At 34.6% G+C, this 17,464-nt stretch overlaps 3 protein-coding genes across 3 annotated transcripts; all 3 read left to right on the top strand.

Moving 5' to 3' along the window:
- Positions 1-1,205: 1,205 nt before the first annotated feature.
- LOC146141406 (serine/threonine-protein phosphatase PGAM5, mitochondrial-like) lies at positions 1,206-2,169 on the top strand. Its single transcript, XM_083390245.1, has one exon. It carries the CDS (start codon positions 1,222-1,224, stop codon positions 2,053-2,055), a length of 834 nt encoding a protein of 277 aa, XP_083246371.1. The 5' UTR covers positions 1,206-1,221; the 3' UTR covers positions 2,056-2,169.
- A 961-nt stretch (positions 2,170-3,130) lies between these two features.
- LOC146141405 (U6 snRNA-associated Sm-like protein LSm6) lies at positions 3,131-5,940 on the top strand. Its single transcript, XM_083389839.1, has 2 exons — positions 3,131-4,283; positions 5,308-5,940. Exons 1-2 carry the CDS (start codon positions 4,193-4,195, stop codon positions 5,457-5,459), a joined length of 243 nt encoding a protein of 80 aa, XP_083245965.1. The 5' UTR covers positions 3,131-4,192; the 3' UTR covers positions 5,460-5,940.
- Positions 5,941-8,062: 2,122 nt separating this feature from the next.
- Positions 8,063-17,434, top strand: LOC146141404 (cAMP-dependent protein kinase catalytic subunit PRKX-like). Its single transcript, XM_083389498.1, has 9 exons — positions 8,063-8,433; positions 9,035-9,203; positions 11,625-11,713; positions 12,791-12,965; positions 14,129-14,248; positions 14,642-14,737; positions 15,257-15,392; positions 16,652-16,726; positions 17,147-17,434. The coding sequence occupies exons 1-9, from the start codon at positions 8,133-8,135 to the stop codon at positions 17,195-17,197; spliced, it is 1,212 nt and encodes a 403-aa protein (XP_083245624.1). The 5' UTR covers positions 8,063-8,132; the 3' UTR covers positions 17,198-17,434.
- The last annotated feature ends 30 nt before the right edge of the window (positions 17,435-17,464 follow it).

Raw genomic sequence — 17,464 nt, 5'->3', positions numbered from 1 at the left:
GCAACGTTTTACGTGGGACTTTCAAAGTTTCAAGGGTTAATGACTCAAATCTCAATTGATGTTAACTATTGTTTGGGGTGTTTGTTTCACCAAAAATTTAATATTAATAATTAATATTGTATTATTTTAGCAGTTTTGTTCTTGCAACTGTATTTTAAAGTTATTCAGAAAAATATATTGTTACAAATTGGGCCGCTTAATATAAAATCACTCATGCGTTGCGTTTGAGCAAATTTTAGATTTTGGAAAAAATTAAAAACAAAATTGTAAAAGTTGAAACGATTTCAAAATAGAATTTGTTAATATATTCCTTTATGGAAAATGTTAAAGGTGAACTATTCATATTTGCGCTAAATTTGAAATTGATATTAGAATAGTTTTCGACGCTGGTCTAGACTAGATTCCTACCAGTTTTTTTATAGAAACGTGTTGTCAAAATTGAAACGAAGAAATATGGAAGTTCAAAATTATTATAATAATACTTGACCCACCCAAACACTAACTCATACCCTAACCCAATAATGTTAGTAAACCCCGAAATGGGAAGGATTCTAGATCAGTGCTGAACCTTTTTGGCTGTAATCTGGTGAAATAAAAAATTGGCTGATTTTTTATAAAAAATATATTAAAATTCTTTTCAAGAACTGTGTTAGAATATAGATAATTTTATACCTGGTTGACATTTAGTTTTAAATTGCAACTTAAAAACCCACTTTGTAGCGCTCTTTCACTATTGTACGTGAAAAGTTATGCAAAAAAAAAACAAAATAATACCGCATACCACAACGCATATTGTTTGGGTTATGGTGCGGGTTAGCGTTTGGTTGAGGGTGGGTCAAGTTATTATTAATAATAAACATAATATTACTTGACCCACCCTCAACCAAACGCTAACCCGCACCCTAACCCAAACAATATGTGTTGTGGTATGCGGCATTTGAAGAAAATTTTTTTTTATTAATTTTTTCGTACAATAGTGAAAGAGCGCCCTTTGTAGCACCGTACAATGGGTGTTTCGCAAACTTTTACTAAAAAACAAAAAATTATTTTGTCAAGCAAAAGCTTTTCTCTAATCATTTAAGTCAGTTTATTAGGAGGTTAAGATGCCCTAAATTAGTTTTTTAAAATGTCCTTATTTTGAAGTTTTAATTTTTGAATGATTAAGTTGCATTTTTTTGACACTTTCCACTCTAGATTATTTGTAAGGGTTTAAAATTTGAAATGACTTCCAGTAAAGTGTTTAGAGCGCTGATTTCTCTCGGAACGGCCGGTACAGCGACACTAGCTGTCACGCTCTTCCGACCAAGTGAAGAGTCCCCTGTGAAAAGTGAAATCACCAAGAAACCTTGCACGTGGGATTTTAACTGGGATAAAAGGGAGCCGTCGAAGCTAGTGAGCCCGAAAAAGCTGCAGAAGCTTCTAGAACTCGGCGATCAAAAGGATATCGATGATCTTTTAAAGCAAAACACCCCAAAAGCGAGCCGTCACTTGTTTTTTATCCGTCACGGTCAGTACAACATGGAATTTAAGGACGATAAACTACGGAAGCTCACTCCACTTGGTCGCGAGCAGGCCGTATACACCGGGATGCGATTACGAGATTTAGGTCATAATTACGATTCTGTCGTCGAATCAAGCATGACACGAGCGATCGAAACAAGCGAGCTGGTCCGTGATCAACTTCCAAGTATTCCGTTAAGCCGTACGGATCTTCTACGAGAAGGATCTCCGTACGCACCTGAACCTCCATTCAGCAGTTGGCGACCGGAGGTTAGCGTCTACACAGACAACCCTCGCATCGAGTCGGCCTTTCGTAAGTTTGTCCACCGGGCGGAGCCCTCTCAGGAGAAAGACTCGTACGAGGTTATCGTTTGTCACGCGAACGTGATCCGCTATATCGTTTGTCGGGCAATGCAGGTTTACCCAGAAGCGTGGCTTCGTATGAGTTTGAAGCATGGAAGTATTACAATGATGACAGTTCACCCGGACGGTTGCGTCACTGTGAAGTGCATCGGGGAAGCTGGGCACATGCCTCTCGATAAACTATCCTCCTAGATTTCTAATTATGTGGAAAAACCCTTAGTTGTCAATAAGTTTTCAACAGAGAAATTTTATAACAATCCACTTGTTAAACTTTTCGAAGGTTATGTATTAAAGTTAATTATAATATACCATTAGGGATGTTCGAAGTAGAATACTAAGGTATTCTAGAATAATAGGTTTCGAATCTAGAATAACGAATCCAGAATAGCGAATCCTAGTATATTTTTATTAAATTATTTAACCTTGATTTTGTTTGGGGAAGGGATTAATCTTAATCTACCCCACAGGGCCCACAATCACAGCAATAAATCACCCAAACAATTTGCTAACATACGTATATGATAATAAAAAAATCTCCCATATGTTTAACATTCTTAACAACTGTCATTTGAAGCAGTTCTGTAAACTGTAATATGTCAACTGTCCAGGTTGTTGTCAAAACTTGTATTTTTGCCATAGTGAGTACAATGAAACACTGCATTAAAAAGTCTTAAGCAATTTGGTCCTGTTTTTTAAAGCATTGTTGGGTCTTAGTGCTTTTTTTTTACTAACATGATCTGTTATGCAGTCAAATAATGTACTGCAAAGAATACAAAGTTACTATTGACATAACGAATTTCTGGATAATTACCCTGTGCATAACTGCATAACCTTGCTGAATATTGGCCTAAAGTTGAACTTAAGTAACCCTATAGCCCATTTTTTGAACGGCCAGCACGTTTTACAACGCAATATTACTTTTGCAACTTAACGCATTGCGAACTCCACACCAGACGTTACACATTAGTCCTTCGCCCAATAACGATTGATTGATACTTAATTATTAGACGAACGTTATCGCGAGACGTGCTAATTAGTCGCCCGAAAAAACGCTGACACTGCACTACATCGTTACATTTAAAGCAGCAAGCGCCATAAATTGGTCGCCGCAGCGACAGGCCAACTTACCACACGCGTTAACAATCGGCGGTAAAACATTAAATTATATCGGTCCCAATTACCCGAAATAAACGGCAGAATTGGATTTGAATCCCATCTGGATTCGAATCCAAGGATTCGATATTCTACTTTGAACATCCCTATATACCATATAAACTATCCTTCTAGATTTATGAAATTAGCTTTAAATTCTAAAATCTTATTCCAATTGATAAACTATCCTCCAAAAACTTTTGAACAAATGTGGTTTAAATCAATCCGAATTGTTATTGCATCTTACATAGCTTTTCATCATATGTATTTCTTCGCAAGTCAAAAGTTTTGTTTATGTTATTTAATTGAAAGAATTCGTATTGTTAGTTTGAGTATGTAAAAAATTGCAACAATCTGGTTTATTCGAGCTAAAAGATCACACAAAGCTTTTAATTCTTCGTTTTTATGTGTTTGATAAAAAACAAAAAAACTTACTTTGGTAAGTTATCTTCTGTATTTTTTACAATCAACTGAAATAACTTTCGCAACAAAATTAGTGAGAATTTTGCCAACAACTAAATTTCTATTCCAACTGTAAGCTTCTGTAATATTCTTTCTTTTATTTCTGATGTAGTGTAAAAACATTTTTGCATAACATGCGTGGTCGATTGATTGATGTAACGATGCAAATCATATTTATTGGTAATTTATTTTTACCATATATATATATATACACTGCTGGTGGCGAAACGTCAAGTTTTAAAAATATCAAAACATATCAATTTTGTGATTAGTATTTTCTGTGAAACGTGTATCTCGAAATTCTTGTTGTATGATGGAAAATGTTGCAGTTTTGAACATGTTTATAATATCGTTTAAAACACATATTGCAATAATCAAACTATTTTAACCTCACTGTAAAAAGTGACCCTTGGCTAAATGCAAATTTGTTTGGTGAAACAAACTGATGTTCAGCCGTAAAACTTGCCATTGAAATGTTTAAATATGCCGTTTAGCAAAATCCTTATATGTTAGATATTCCATATATTTAAAATTGCAAACATAATTGAGGTGTTTTGAAACATTTAATATTTGCAAAATTGTCGGGTTTTCTCATGTATTGACGATCTCACATTGTTCCGATAGCTCACTGTATGAAGTTACCATTTAATCATTGCACATTTTACAAGCAGGTGTAAATAGTTGCTGAGTCGTATTTGACATTTGCTGAGTCACAATGAGTCGGAAACAAACCCCAAGTGATTTCCTGAAGCAAATTATCGGACGTCCCGTCGTTGTGAAACTAAACTCCGGTGTCGATTACAGAGGTCAGTGTGAAGTTGTTATTAATTTAGATAAATTGCGAACTATTTAAATTGATATAGTTTCGAGAACTTAAGCTGCTGCAAAAGAGTTAAAGCACTAACTTAAATAAATGCCTTTTAATTTTCAAACTTTTTTGACTCCATTATAAATAATGTAGTTGACTCTAAAGTCCAACTACAACCAAGTTAACTGACTTTTCCGATGTGCGCAGTAACAATTTTGAAACCGCCAAGTCCGTAAACTGTTAATTTTGAAGGTGGAATAGTATATGTTGGAAAATTTTCCAATCAAACTTTTTCAAATGCTTTGTGGATGGATAAGGTATTTGACACCCTTATGAGTGGATTGCAGTATAATCACCTTGATTTAGTTACCGTATGCAAATGGGATGAAATAAGGTGGATATTCAGCAATCCACTCATAGGGGTGTCTTATAATTGATCCATCCACAGTATGTGTTTGGAAAATATGTACTAAATGCTATCCCACAATTATCATTTACAGTTTGCAGCCTTATCGGTTTCGATTTAGTTTTGCGCATGTCGGACTCCGGAGTTTTTCAGAGTCTGACTTTAGCAAAATAAACGCCTCACAAGTCCGACTCGGAATATACAATTGTATTTTTTGTGTTCTTAGCAACAAATAATTTTGAAATGACTGAAGTCCAAATCAATTCATTTGCAAAAAATAACTTTAAATTAATTCTTAACCTGTTAAAATTATTGAACTTGTCCTGTTAGGAGCAATAACTCAACTAATAATAACAAAACAAGACAAATAACAAGCAAATTGTTTCATGTGAAAAATAAAAATCAATAACCAAATTTTATAAAAAAATGCCTAATGTAAACACTTCTTTTCAACCCAATCATTTGACTAAAATACTTAAGTCAAATCAAGTCGTTTGCTCAAAAGTATTAAGTGGAGTCAAGTCATATGTTCAAAAAGTCCGATGATTTGAAAACTGTGACTTAAGTCTTAATTTAAGTGATTGACTTAAGTCAGTAACACAGTTTGTTTTCCCAGGGGTGCTTGCATGTCTTGATGGCTACATGAACATTGCGCTGGAACAGACCGAAGAATACGTAAACGGGCAGCTCAAGAACAAGTACGGGGACGCGTTTATCCGTGGAAACAACGTCCTTTACATCAGCACACAGAAAAGAAGGGGATTGTAACCGGTGCAAGATTTTGTAGCGAAAACGAGAATGTCAAAAGCATCGCTGAGTTAAAGCGGGAAGATTTTGACAAACAATTCTGTGCCTCGGGTTTCGGTGCTACTTTATTTTTTAATTTTATGTTTTATACTAGTTGTGGTTTTTACAAAATTAAACACAATTGAACAATTTGTAATATTTGATAATAAAAGATCCAGTTTGGGACATAATGGTTGGAGGCTTTGGTTACATGTAGTGGAAATATCAAACCTATATAGATGTAGATAACATTTTTTGTGCATTTCAAATATTTCTTTCAACCCTTTTTAACATGGGGTATTACTTACTTCTATATGGACTTTGTGTTTCTTACTATGTCTAGCTTTAGCTTTGTTGAATTTTGTTTCCATTTCTAGCTAAAGCCTACCAATTTCCCTTTATTTTGTGGATTTTATTTTCATTTTCACAATTGCCATTCGCAAAACAAGTTCATTTGTATTGACGTGTGTATTTTTTGTTTTGAATGATTGGTAGATTTAAAACATGTCAAAATAAGCAAATTATAAATGACCACAAAGGTTAGTGAAATGAAACCCTAGAACAGTAAATTTATTTTGTTTAATTACGATTTTTGCAAGGTATTCACAAATTAAAGTTTGGATCCATTTCTTAGTTTATGTTCTATGTTAGAGAGGTAACAAGGTGTTTATCATAAAAACTTAACGATATTTTATTTGGGAGCCTTAATAAAACAAAGGTTGAAGCCTAATTTTATGTAGAAAACAAAATAGCGTCAGGAATTGTACCAAAGTTTTTTTCTCGATTCGTAGCAACTAAGCATTAATAAAAACTCTTTTAGGAAGTTGTTGTGTTTGTTAGCGCATAATGGAATAGCGTTATGGTCCAGTGATTTAGTTGCCATACGCGATCACTGAAGCGCTTCGTGTCGAATGTGACATCACAATCGGGGAAAGTCACCTTAGCGAAGTTATGAATCAAGTTTGAAATGTTTGTTTAAAACTTAAACTTTAGCGTTGAATGAAAAAAAGCTATTTGAAGGAAACAGTGACAGTAACCTAACAAATATAGACCTTTTAGCTTTTGAACCGTTAGTGTATTGATGTTCTTAAAGTTTAAAAAGTAGTTTTCAAACGTGTTTAAAGTATGTTTGCAATTATCACTAATTCAAATGTGCAAAAGCATTACAATGTTGTTTACTGCAAAATAAATGTAATAAAAATACAAAAAAAAATCAGGTTTTGATTTTTAGTAGGGTTTGTCCATTGTTCTATAGGTTTGTGTGAACGCTGAATTAATAAATTGTAAATCTAATATTACTAAATCGGTTAAGATGTGCTAGGATTCCTAACCTCAGATTTGTACAAAACCTTAACTGCACACCTGCCCACTTAAAAATTTGGCGCTGCACACACATGATCTTGGCAAAAAGTGCCATAAAAATGCAAACTTGGTAAATACTAACTTTAAAAAAAATTAAAAAAAAAATTGCTGCCAAAATTCTGCAATATATATGCCAGAAATGCTATTTTTAATATATTTACACCAGGTCGATGATATAAAGTTTTCATGTGAAAGACCTTTGGGGGTTTAGCGTTCGGGTGAATTATTGTGTAGACCAGTCTAGCAGAGATTGGTGTTTCTATGACCCACTGAGAACCCTGGGTATATTCAAAATTAAATCTTGGCTACATACAATACTTAACACGCCTAATTGCATTCCACTGCCTTCCCGCCAGAGATCTTTGGCATGGAATACTTTGCTCAAAATCACAACATTTGGTGTGGAATATTGTCGGCCTAGTAAATTTACCAAAAAAATTGTCGCTTTTGGCGTATATATCGTCCTAGTTTGGCGTAAGATTTCAGCAGAAAAAATTCTGGCGTATATCTTTGGCGGCCACAAATTGTGGAATGCAGTCAGGTTAACACGATGATCCCAAGTTGCTAGTACCAAGTAGAATGAATTGCAGATAGCAAAGAAACGATCAAAATTCTTTTTTTAATTGGTAAATTCGAGGAATAACGTATCGCCCGTTTAAATGACCTAATCAAAATTTCAACGGCCGTTTATTGACCGTGTTTTTCATAAACACTTTTTTAGTTAAAATGGTAGCTTTTAAAAAGGCAAGGCTACCTTATATTAACATTGATTGTGCGACAGTTTCTACAACAGTTTTACATTTGTTTTTCTAGAAGATATTTACCATTTTAAATATTTACCATCTGGACAAGGTCTTATGGGTGCATGGCCGACAAAATCAGGGTGACCGAATACCACTAAGGTGAAAAGTGCACCCTGCTACTATAATGCATGGGAAAAATAAGAAACATAATAATTTTTGGGGGATTCAAGTTCAGTCTGTTAAAAAATACAACGACACACTAAATGCATTTTACTGTTATGAGCAGCTTTGCTGTGGATAGTGCCAATGTGTGGTAGGTTTGTCCACACCAAACTTTCAAATGTGTTGTTTCACCAGTGCCTTGATTTTTTAAATCACAGAATTGCTAAACTTTAATGCCGAATTCTGTATGGGCTTCAATATTCTTACTAGATAAAAAAATCTGTTTTTCACCTCATAGCTTTTGTTACTTACAGAATTGCAGAATCTCCACCTTAACAATGAAATAAACCAACTAACCGACCGGTAATTCACTGTAAATAGTTGCACAATGGACACTGGGAGTCAACCTAACACACCGGAAGCCAGCGGAATAACATCAATAACCTCATCGATTCAAAAAGTAAACCTGGAAGCTGGGGACATCCCCCCAAACAAACCCCCTCAAGTTTTGTCGCTCGGTAGTAAAAGCGAACTTGCGTCGTCGGTCGGAAACTTGAACCTACCTCTTCAATCGAACTCGCTTGAACCGAGCGTTAGTAAAGTTGCTAGTCCCGAACCAACGAACGCATTCGTGAAAAGAACCGGAAGAAATTTGACCCTCGCTGACCTTGAGATATTGTCAACTATAGGTGGGATTCAAAAATTCTGTACAAGTTATTTTCTATAATTTTGTACTTGTTTGGCAATTTACCTGATAAACCATTTCCAACAGTCGAGTCGAGTTTTTATTTGATAAGCAGGTTAGATCCAATAGCCAAACATAGAGAACCTGAAAACTTATGATAAAAATTTACTGAACATTTGCCTATCAATGGAAAATATTATATAAGTTATGTTATATTTAAGCGTTAACTTGAATTCAAGATTGCTAAGGCCAATTTTTAAAGATAACTTTTTTTTTTGAAAAGCACAGTTAAGACATTTTTTTAAACTTCCTGTTTTGAATATATACTTCGGTTGTGTAGAGAAAGTGCTGAAAGTTCTAAACTAAAGACGTTTTTTTTTACTTTTTGTTATTGTGTTGACCCTAGCATTTTGTTTTATTTTCTAATTTTATTCAAAAAACATTTAGGGTTAAAAAATCAGTCTTTAAAAAAGCTTTGAATTTGGAAAAATTTTCAAATGAATTTGAATAATAACTTATGTGGCAAATTATTCCGAGGCAAGTTACTAAATCCATTTAAGTAAGTATTCCATTGATCGGACGCAAAATGTTTTATGTTTATCCAGGCACGGGAACGTTTGGTCGTGTAGTACTTATCAAGGAACGGCACACAAAGGAATACTTTGCTCTTAAAGTGATGAAAATAGCCGACATAATAAAACTGAAGCAGGTTCAGCATGTTAAGAACGAGAAAGTGATTCTGAACCAGATCCAACATCCCTTCATTGTGCAACTGTAAGTATTGTTGTGGAACCAAAAAGTGAACACTGAATTTAACTGTTACTAATCTTCTGGCAGATTTGTTTTATTCTTGATTTAACAACAATCAAGCGGCCAACTAGGGACGCAGCCTGAATTTGGTCCGTCAAGTAATTTAATCTGGTCTGCGGCTTATTTTCAATAAGACTATTTCAGGCAAAATTAAGCCCCAGCATTTTTTTATTGTTTTAAGAATATTTTATTGGGTACTTTATACTCTTGTTAGGTATCCTCACCCATTCCTACACTCTTACAGCTTGTCACAAGGGCTTTTCTTCTAAAAGGAATCATGTGTTGTATTGTGTCTATTTGAGAACCCTAAAATTTAGAAACGGCCTGCCAAGACATTTTCTAATTCTTTTCATCTTGCTGCAAAAAAAATAATTTCCCACCCCTGTAATATATATATTGAGTTACAAACGGTTTTCAGGAACAACATATAAAATCTCAAAATTGTACACGGGGAAAATTTAACATCAAATCTTCGAAACGAATTCGCAGGACATTTTAAACGATTGATTCTCAACCTGTTTGCCTTAAGATTCTTTGAAGTGTGCACTTAATTTTACTTTTTACAAAAATCCTAATTGTATTACAACATACAGGCAAGCACACAAGAGTTAAATGAACTTTATGCTTCAAAATTATAAATAATAAGATTATGTTATTTACCTATTAGTAACTGTGTAGTTCAGTGGTTCTCAAACTGGGCTCCGCGGTCCTTTTGGGGTCAGCGAGACACTTTCCTGGGACCGTGAAGCAACAAAAAAAAATTTTTTTTGCAATAAAATTTTCAGGCAACTTATGTTTCCAAACCAAGCTGATTATTATCATTAATTGTTCATTCACGTTATTGCACGATTCAAGTTGAATTGTCTATTATGACGTCATAATGTTACAGTTTGCTGCGCTGACACTGTGGGCTGTACGGTCAGCCGGTCACGGTTTTAAAACTGTTCGTGATTGCTTCACTAAAATAAAATGATTCGTTAGAGGTTAACATAGCCAAGCATAAAGCAAAGAAGCAAGTGCACCCGTCCCATTGTTACCATTAAAAACAATGTGTTTTTGTGTTCATTGTGTATATTTTTAAGGGACCATGAGCAATTAAAAAACTGCTGGGGACCGTTTCGTAATTTTTTTTTTAAAGTTTGAGAACCACTGGTGTAGTTCAAGGTGAATATACGTTAAATTATAATTGTTTGGTTTTGTCAAAAAATGTGCATGATTTTTTAAATATACTTTCAATGTGCCACTGGCTGAAAATGTTTGAGGTCCACTCTTTTGAACGCTTAGAATAAAATTTCACTGGTCATACATTAATAATAATTAGTTCTGTTGGTTATTGTGTAAAACAAATTTTATTGATTTTTAGCTGTTTGCTGCATCATAGGAACCATTAAAAGGGTTTTACAAAATCTGTAGAGTAACATAGGCTTAATAATGGTGTTCTTCATGTTTTTTTTGATGAATGTGCTCAAAAGATGGAAATGTATTAGAATGTAAGACAAAATATCAATAAACTTCTGCCTCAAACTGCAGAATTTTTACCAACAAACTAGATTTAATTACGACAATATTTTCAAAGGGAATAATTGTTGGGTTTTGCTAATAAATATGCTTAACAAGTGGATTTCATAACATTGTGCTTTTTGATTGAAAGCAAAACGTTGCGGCATTCATTAGTGATTTTGTTGTCTAATTAATCGGAATTGTTAGAACCAGTTTCCTGTCTGCGCTAGCTTTCAACTTTGTACTTTCAAGTTTTTGTGCAGATTTTGCACTTTCACATTATTCCTATAGTTTTTATATATATTGATGTTGGTAGTTTAGTTGGTGTAATACTTTTTTATTATTTCTTTGACAGTAATAATTCAAAATTCTCCTTGACACATTTGTGGGTTTAAAAAGAAAAATCTTAAGGTCTCAATGCCAATGTTGAATTATTTATGAAACCAGATTTCACCACAATATTTTTTATCTGTTTGTCTCACATAGAACTTCAAATTTTTTTATTAATTGTTGATTTTATATTTATTTCTAATTATATAATATTTTTATCAGAATTTATAAGAACTATGATACAGGCTTTATTGCCTTTCTTTATTTGAAACACATATTTTCTTTTTTTTTAATTAACTTTTTAGACTTTTAAGTATTTGATTAATTGATTTATGCTTACATGTATTTTTTTCTAAATTAAAAACCAACAAACTAAAATTAGTTGTCAATTGTTTTGTTAAATATTGAGTAAAATTTTTTACAAGTAAAAGCTATTTAAAGAAGAGAATAAACCAACTTTTATTTAAAATTAGCTTGTGCAAATCAATTAAACATACTACATTGAAAGCAGCAATGTATACAGTTGTACTTGATAAAAAGTTTGTAATGTTGCAGATACTGGTCCCACCACGACGACACATTCCTGTACATGCTGCTCGAGTTTGCCTGCGGTGGGGAGTTGTTCTCCTATCTCAGGAGTGCAGGTGAACATATTCCTGTCGTGTTAGAACAACTTAGGGCGCTGGTCTAGAATCCTACCACATTTTTGCCTGGATGTTTATATTGCTAACATTATTAGGTTGGGGTGCGAGTTTGTGTTTGACTTTGGGTGGGTCACCATAGTTATTTCATACCAATGTTTTTACAGTTACATGCAAATTAAACTTGCAAGAAATAAATAAATAAGGCTTAGGTAATAAATATAATAATAATACTTGACCCACCCAAACCCAAACCCAAACTCGCATCCCAACCTAATAATGTTGCCAACATAAATCCCCGGACAAAAAGGTAGTTAGGATTCTAGACGAGAACCAACGTCATAAAGTAGTTTATTATGTTGCTCTCCAAATTGTTATTTTTTTATTTATTTGGGATGTCAATGCTGGGAAGATTAACATAACAGTTCATAGAAATACTTCAACTGTTTTTCCATTGAAATTGTTTACACTTAATTAGCAAAATAGAAAAATATATCATTTTTTTAAGCTTAATAGTTATTAGTTAACAATTCATTCATGCAAAACTGTCCAAAGTAATGCACTTGGGTAACACTTGGAAATACTGTTCCATAGTACTTTCTGGCGTCATTTTTTTTGGTTAATTGTTACTTTAAATACCAAAACACGTAAAACAAGGTTTTTAAAGCAAAACTTGCAAAGTTGATCTTTTTTGATCTCACAAAAAAGATTAACTACTGGCAGTGTTGGGCCAGACTTGGATCCTAAAATTAACATTAAAATATTGCATATTGATTTTTATGTTTAGTATAATTCAGTGGTCGCCAAACGTTGGTGATTAGGGGCAGGAAAACTCACAAATTTTGACTGTTGAGGTATTTAAAATTCTATGTCGAACTTATTTGACTTAATTATTAAGAAACAAAGAACTTTAAAAGCTAATTTGCACCAGATAAACGTTTTCGTGAATAAACTGACAATAAAATGTGTCTTTGGATCGCTAAAAAAATCTCTAGCCAACCGGATAAATTAAACAGTTTAGTGACCCCTGGCCATTTCATCTTTCGGAACCGAATGCGGCAACATTGATATTTATTCCAGGCCGCTTCAACAACGCTACTTCCCTCTTCTACGCGTCAGAGATTGTATCGGCTCTTGAATATCTCCACTCACTGCACATCGTCTATAGAGATCTTAAGCCTGAAAACATACTGCTGGACCGTGACGGGCATACAAAACTAACAGACTTTGGCTTTGCAAAGAGGGTCGAAGACCGGTCAGTCGATATTGCTAAACTTGGTTGATCGCAACTTATGTATTAGATGTTTCATGTTGTTATTTTCAATAATAATTTAAGTCAGTGGTTCTCAAAGTATGGGTCACGCAGGATCAAAAAATGGGTTGCCTGATGGTGATTTAATCCTGCGCAAACAAACTTTTTTCATTTGAATTTTCAAATATTTTCAATTCAATCATAACTGAATTATTGCATCATAAGTGGTTTTATGAATGTTTTAATGGCAGCCAGCTACAGAATAGCCATAGCCAACTACAGTAGCTGCTAAGACTGGTGTAAGCTTTTAGTCACCAAACAAGCCACGCTGATAATAGAAAGGAAAAAAATTAGTTTCACCAATCGCACTAAAATAAATCAATCATTTGCTTGTAATCAATCATTGTTTCATAGAACTGTCTAGGTTACTATATCTGGCTGTCTGTGTCTTTTTTTATTTCATGCACGTCAGAAAAAGTACATTTTTTGATGTTTGAGGCTTGGGTCGTGAGATAAATTTAGATTTCGGTCGTGCTCAAAAAAGTTTGAGAACCACTGATTTAAGTGACGCGTACATGCATTCAAAAAGGTGTGCTGAAATCAGTTATTGTAACGCAAGCAAGGCAATGCTAGAAATACAACCTGTGGTGTGGTGTGGTTTGAACTCTCAACTCTTAGGTCATACTTGAACTGTTGCTATACCGACTGAGCTAGTGGAATGCTATTAAATAAGTCACAAAACGCTTGTACGCTGAACTGTGTTAGGCAGAAGTTCGTAAACTTTTTTTAATGTGACCCCCTAAAAAATGATTTTGGATGGCATGAATCAGGGTTTACATAAAATTTTTAGAGATGACGTCATAAATTGACAATGATGTCTTAAACAAGTAGTCTTTGAAACCTACTGTTTTTGGTCCAACAAATGTGAAACGAGTCTAAATGCAAATAAAGAAAAGACACCCAAAACAAGATATTAGTTGGGCTTTCTTGGTCCCCCTAAAATCAATCCACAGCCCCAAAAAGTTCATGGACCCCAGTTTATGAACCCCTGCGATAAATTAAAGGGCAGATTACCAGTTTATGCCAATAACAGCTTCCCACGTTCAAACATGTCGCATACATTTTGTCGCCGCTTTGGCAACTTTGATCATTTTTTCCCCAATCAGAACTTGGACACTGTGCGGCACCCCAGAGTACCTGGCCCCGGAGGTGATTCAGAGCAAAGGCCACGGCAAGTCGGTCGACTGGTGGGCGCTCGGCATTCTCACCTACGAGATGCTTGCCGGGTGAGTGAGGTTTTAAATCGACCAAAAACTGCTCGATAATATTTTTCAGACTAAAAAATCAGAAATTTTGACCCATTAAAATTAAAATTTTGACCTATTAGGAATAGGTTGATGTAATGAAACATGAACACACATGTGTGTTTACAACTGAAATCTAGCCCTCCACATTGATCGACAGATTCGGTGTAGAGTCTGCAATGGCTTTCGGTATACAGGTTGATGTAAACTAGAGAATATATATTTTTTTCAACAATTTTTTCCAATTTTAATTTAAATATTTTTTCAAGACTAGAAAAACTACAAGTTTATTAAAAAAAAATTACATACTTTAAATTAATTTTAGTTTTCCTTTTTTTTTTAGAAAATATTCTCTAATATTTTTTTTTTGTTTAGTTTTCCACCATTTTGGGACGAAAGTCCTTTCGGAATTTACCAAAAAATATTACGAGGAAAAATGGATTTTCCCAGAAACATTGACCCGTCTGCAAAGTAAGTTGCTCAGAGAAATTGGTTGCTTATTTGGAAAATTGTTTGACACTCATTTACACCAGGCTTTGGTGGCAATAGAACGTTAAACAAGAGTTAAGTAAACCTTTTTGCCACAAAAGTCGTTTTGCGAGCGAGTTTATTTGATCATACAATTAAACAGTGTCAATTGTAAAATTTTTTTTTCCCGGCAAATAAGTATATATATATATATATATAGGGGGGGGGGGGGTTAATACTGTTTGAATTTTATATATATGCACACATTGTAGCTTAAATTAATTGCTTAGAAAATGCTGTAGTAAAACAACTTTTATATTTTGTTTTTAATTCATTTAAAAAAAGCAAAATATGGGTACAGCATTAGGCCTGAAGTAGGTAGCATTTTGTGACGTTTCAAATATTTTACTTAAATAAAATGAACAAGGTTCATTCGAAACAGTTGAAATGCTACTTCTGTACGAGCTTCGGCAAAAAGCTTTGTTCTTTTTACATTTTAATGAGCCGGCTCTTACTTTACAGGGACTTAATCAAGAAACTGCTGACCGCCGACCGCACGCGTCGCCTGGGCAACATGAAGAACGCCGCGGAGGACGTGAAGCGCCACAAGTGGTTCCAGACGATCGACTGGGAGGCTGTGGCCGAGAGAAAGATGATCGTGAGTGCTACGATACTTTATTCAGATTCACCACATTTTCCAATTTTTTTTTCTATCCACAAACCACGATACCGAATCATGTCATTATAGATGAATTTAAAGGTTTCTTTATTCAAATTTTTACAATTATGTGTGATTAAATCATAGGCTGTTGTTTCAGAGCATTTTGTCGGGTATACCTTAGTGCAGTGGTTCTTAACCTTTTATCAGCCGCGCGCCCCCTTTGGTAATTTTTTCATGCCTTGCGCCCCCTATGGAAATATTTCGACATTTTGCAATTAAATATCACTGAGAATACAGGAAAATAGTGAAGGGTGTCGTTTGTCATTGGAAAATTTTGAGTTTTATTTTGTCGAATTGGCTAAACTGCAATCGAAGAGGCGTTTCGCGTTGGGCACACAACAAATTGCGCGAGCTCGACACATTGATTTTATCAAGCTTATTTTGACAAACGTGTTGCGAGGGCATTGACTCCACAGTTGTAAATGTCAAGCGCAAATATTAAACATTGCGTTATCGTGTTTCAAAAGATGTAACGACACACAATACAACGGCAATATTGCAAAAACAATATAGTTTCGCGCAAAAAAAGTTCGACTTCCCCTGTTGCTATAGCCTGTTATCATATATAAAATATGGATGAAAAATAGTCCGAAAGGGCGATAGCTTTTATCGTTTATCTATAAGTTAATTTAATAGGGCGGTGATACCGTGGATTTTCTAAAAGGGATTAGAAGAAAAATTTTTTGCAGTTTTAATGTTAAAGTTGGCAAAAAACAGAGTTTGTATGTAAGAATTATGCCTAACCCAAACGAAACCATTAAAATCACTGCAAAAAGTTAAAATATTGAAGTCGAGCTCGCGCCCCCCTTAGAATTGCTTGGCGCCCCCCCCGGTTAAGAACCGCTGCCTTAGTGTGTATAAAATAAATATTTCGATAACTGATACTCGACTTTCTTTTCCAATACACTTAATTTTGACAAAAAGTATTAAAATCAAAATGTTTCTACTTATTTTTATTCCAATTATCAAGTCTAAATTTGCTTTGATCATTGAGAAGTTTGGCTACCTCCTGTTGTTATTCTGCTGTTGAAACCTACCATTCAAGATAAATCACCATGTTGAACCGCAGATCATGGCTAAAATTATTGCATTAACTAGGTTTACGAAAGGTAGCGGTGTTTTTCTGTTTGTGTCTACAACGAACTGGTATGTTTGCCCATAGTTAGCCATAAATTGTGTGTGTGTTGTCCCCGCAGCCGCCGATCATCCCCAAGGTGCGGCACAGCGGCGACACGAGGAACTTCGAAGATTACCCCGAGGAAAACTGGCAGGTTAGATATTGAATATGAGTAGAACGCTGCACACCAGGGGGCACCGAACTGCGGCCCGCAGATGTAATTCTGCCGGTTTGCTGCGGTCTTTTTTATTATTTAAAAAATTGGGTTGAAATGTTTTTTTTAAGTAAATTTTGATGAAGTTTGGAACAAAACGGCAAATTATTAAGGCTCGCTAAAGTTTTGTTACATATAGTCAGTTAAAAGCTTGGTGAGCCCTGTTTCACACTAAAGGGTGTCTAAAAAAAACATAGGATTTGTTGCTTGAAACTCGTTCCCAAGTCTGCCCTTAATCATAAAGTTCTTCTAAGACCCAAATTCGGTTTCACTTTTAACGAATTGCGATTAAAAGAAACTTTATTAAAAGAAATGCGCAAAACACAGAAATGCAAATAGAAACATGATTTTTTGTTTTAGACGTCCAAACCTGTTGCAACTAAAGACATGGAAATCTTCTCCGATTTTTAAGCTTCCTTCCGTCAAGTTCTTACCGGTGTGGTAATCGTAGTTGAATTTTTTCCTATTTACTTGTTATTTACCATTTCTTCAAAGTTGCCTTTTTACCGTTGTTTTCTACTGTGAGTTTCATTTTTACCCGCTGATAGCAACGTCGTGTTACCTACTTCGACACCAAATCTTCACATCACCTTATTTTCTCAACACCAAACTTCACTTTTTTTACAATAACAAGCTTTTATTTCAGCCACTGTACGTCGGGGCCTTTATGAATCGAAA

The sequence above is a fragment of the Ascidiella aspersa genome, chromosome 5 (assembly GCF_963924565.1).
Source record: "Ascidiella aspersa chromosome 5, kaAscAspe10.2, whole genome shotgun sequence".
NCBI lineage: Eukaryota > Metazoa > Chordata > Ascidiacea > Phlebobranchia > Ascidiidae > Ascidiella > Ascidiella aspersa.
This window is presented reverse-complemented; position numbering and strand designations above follow the sequence as displayed.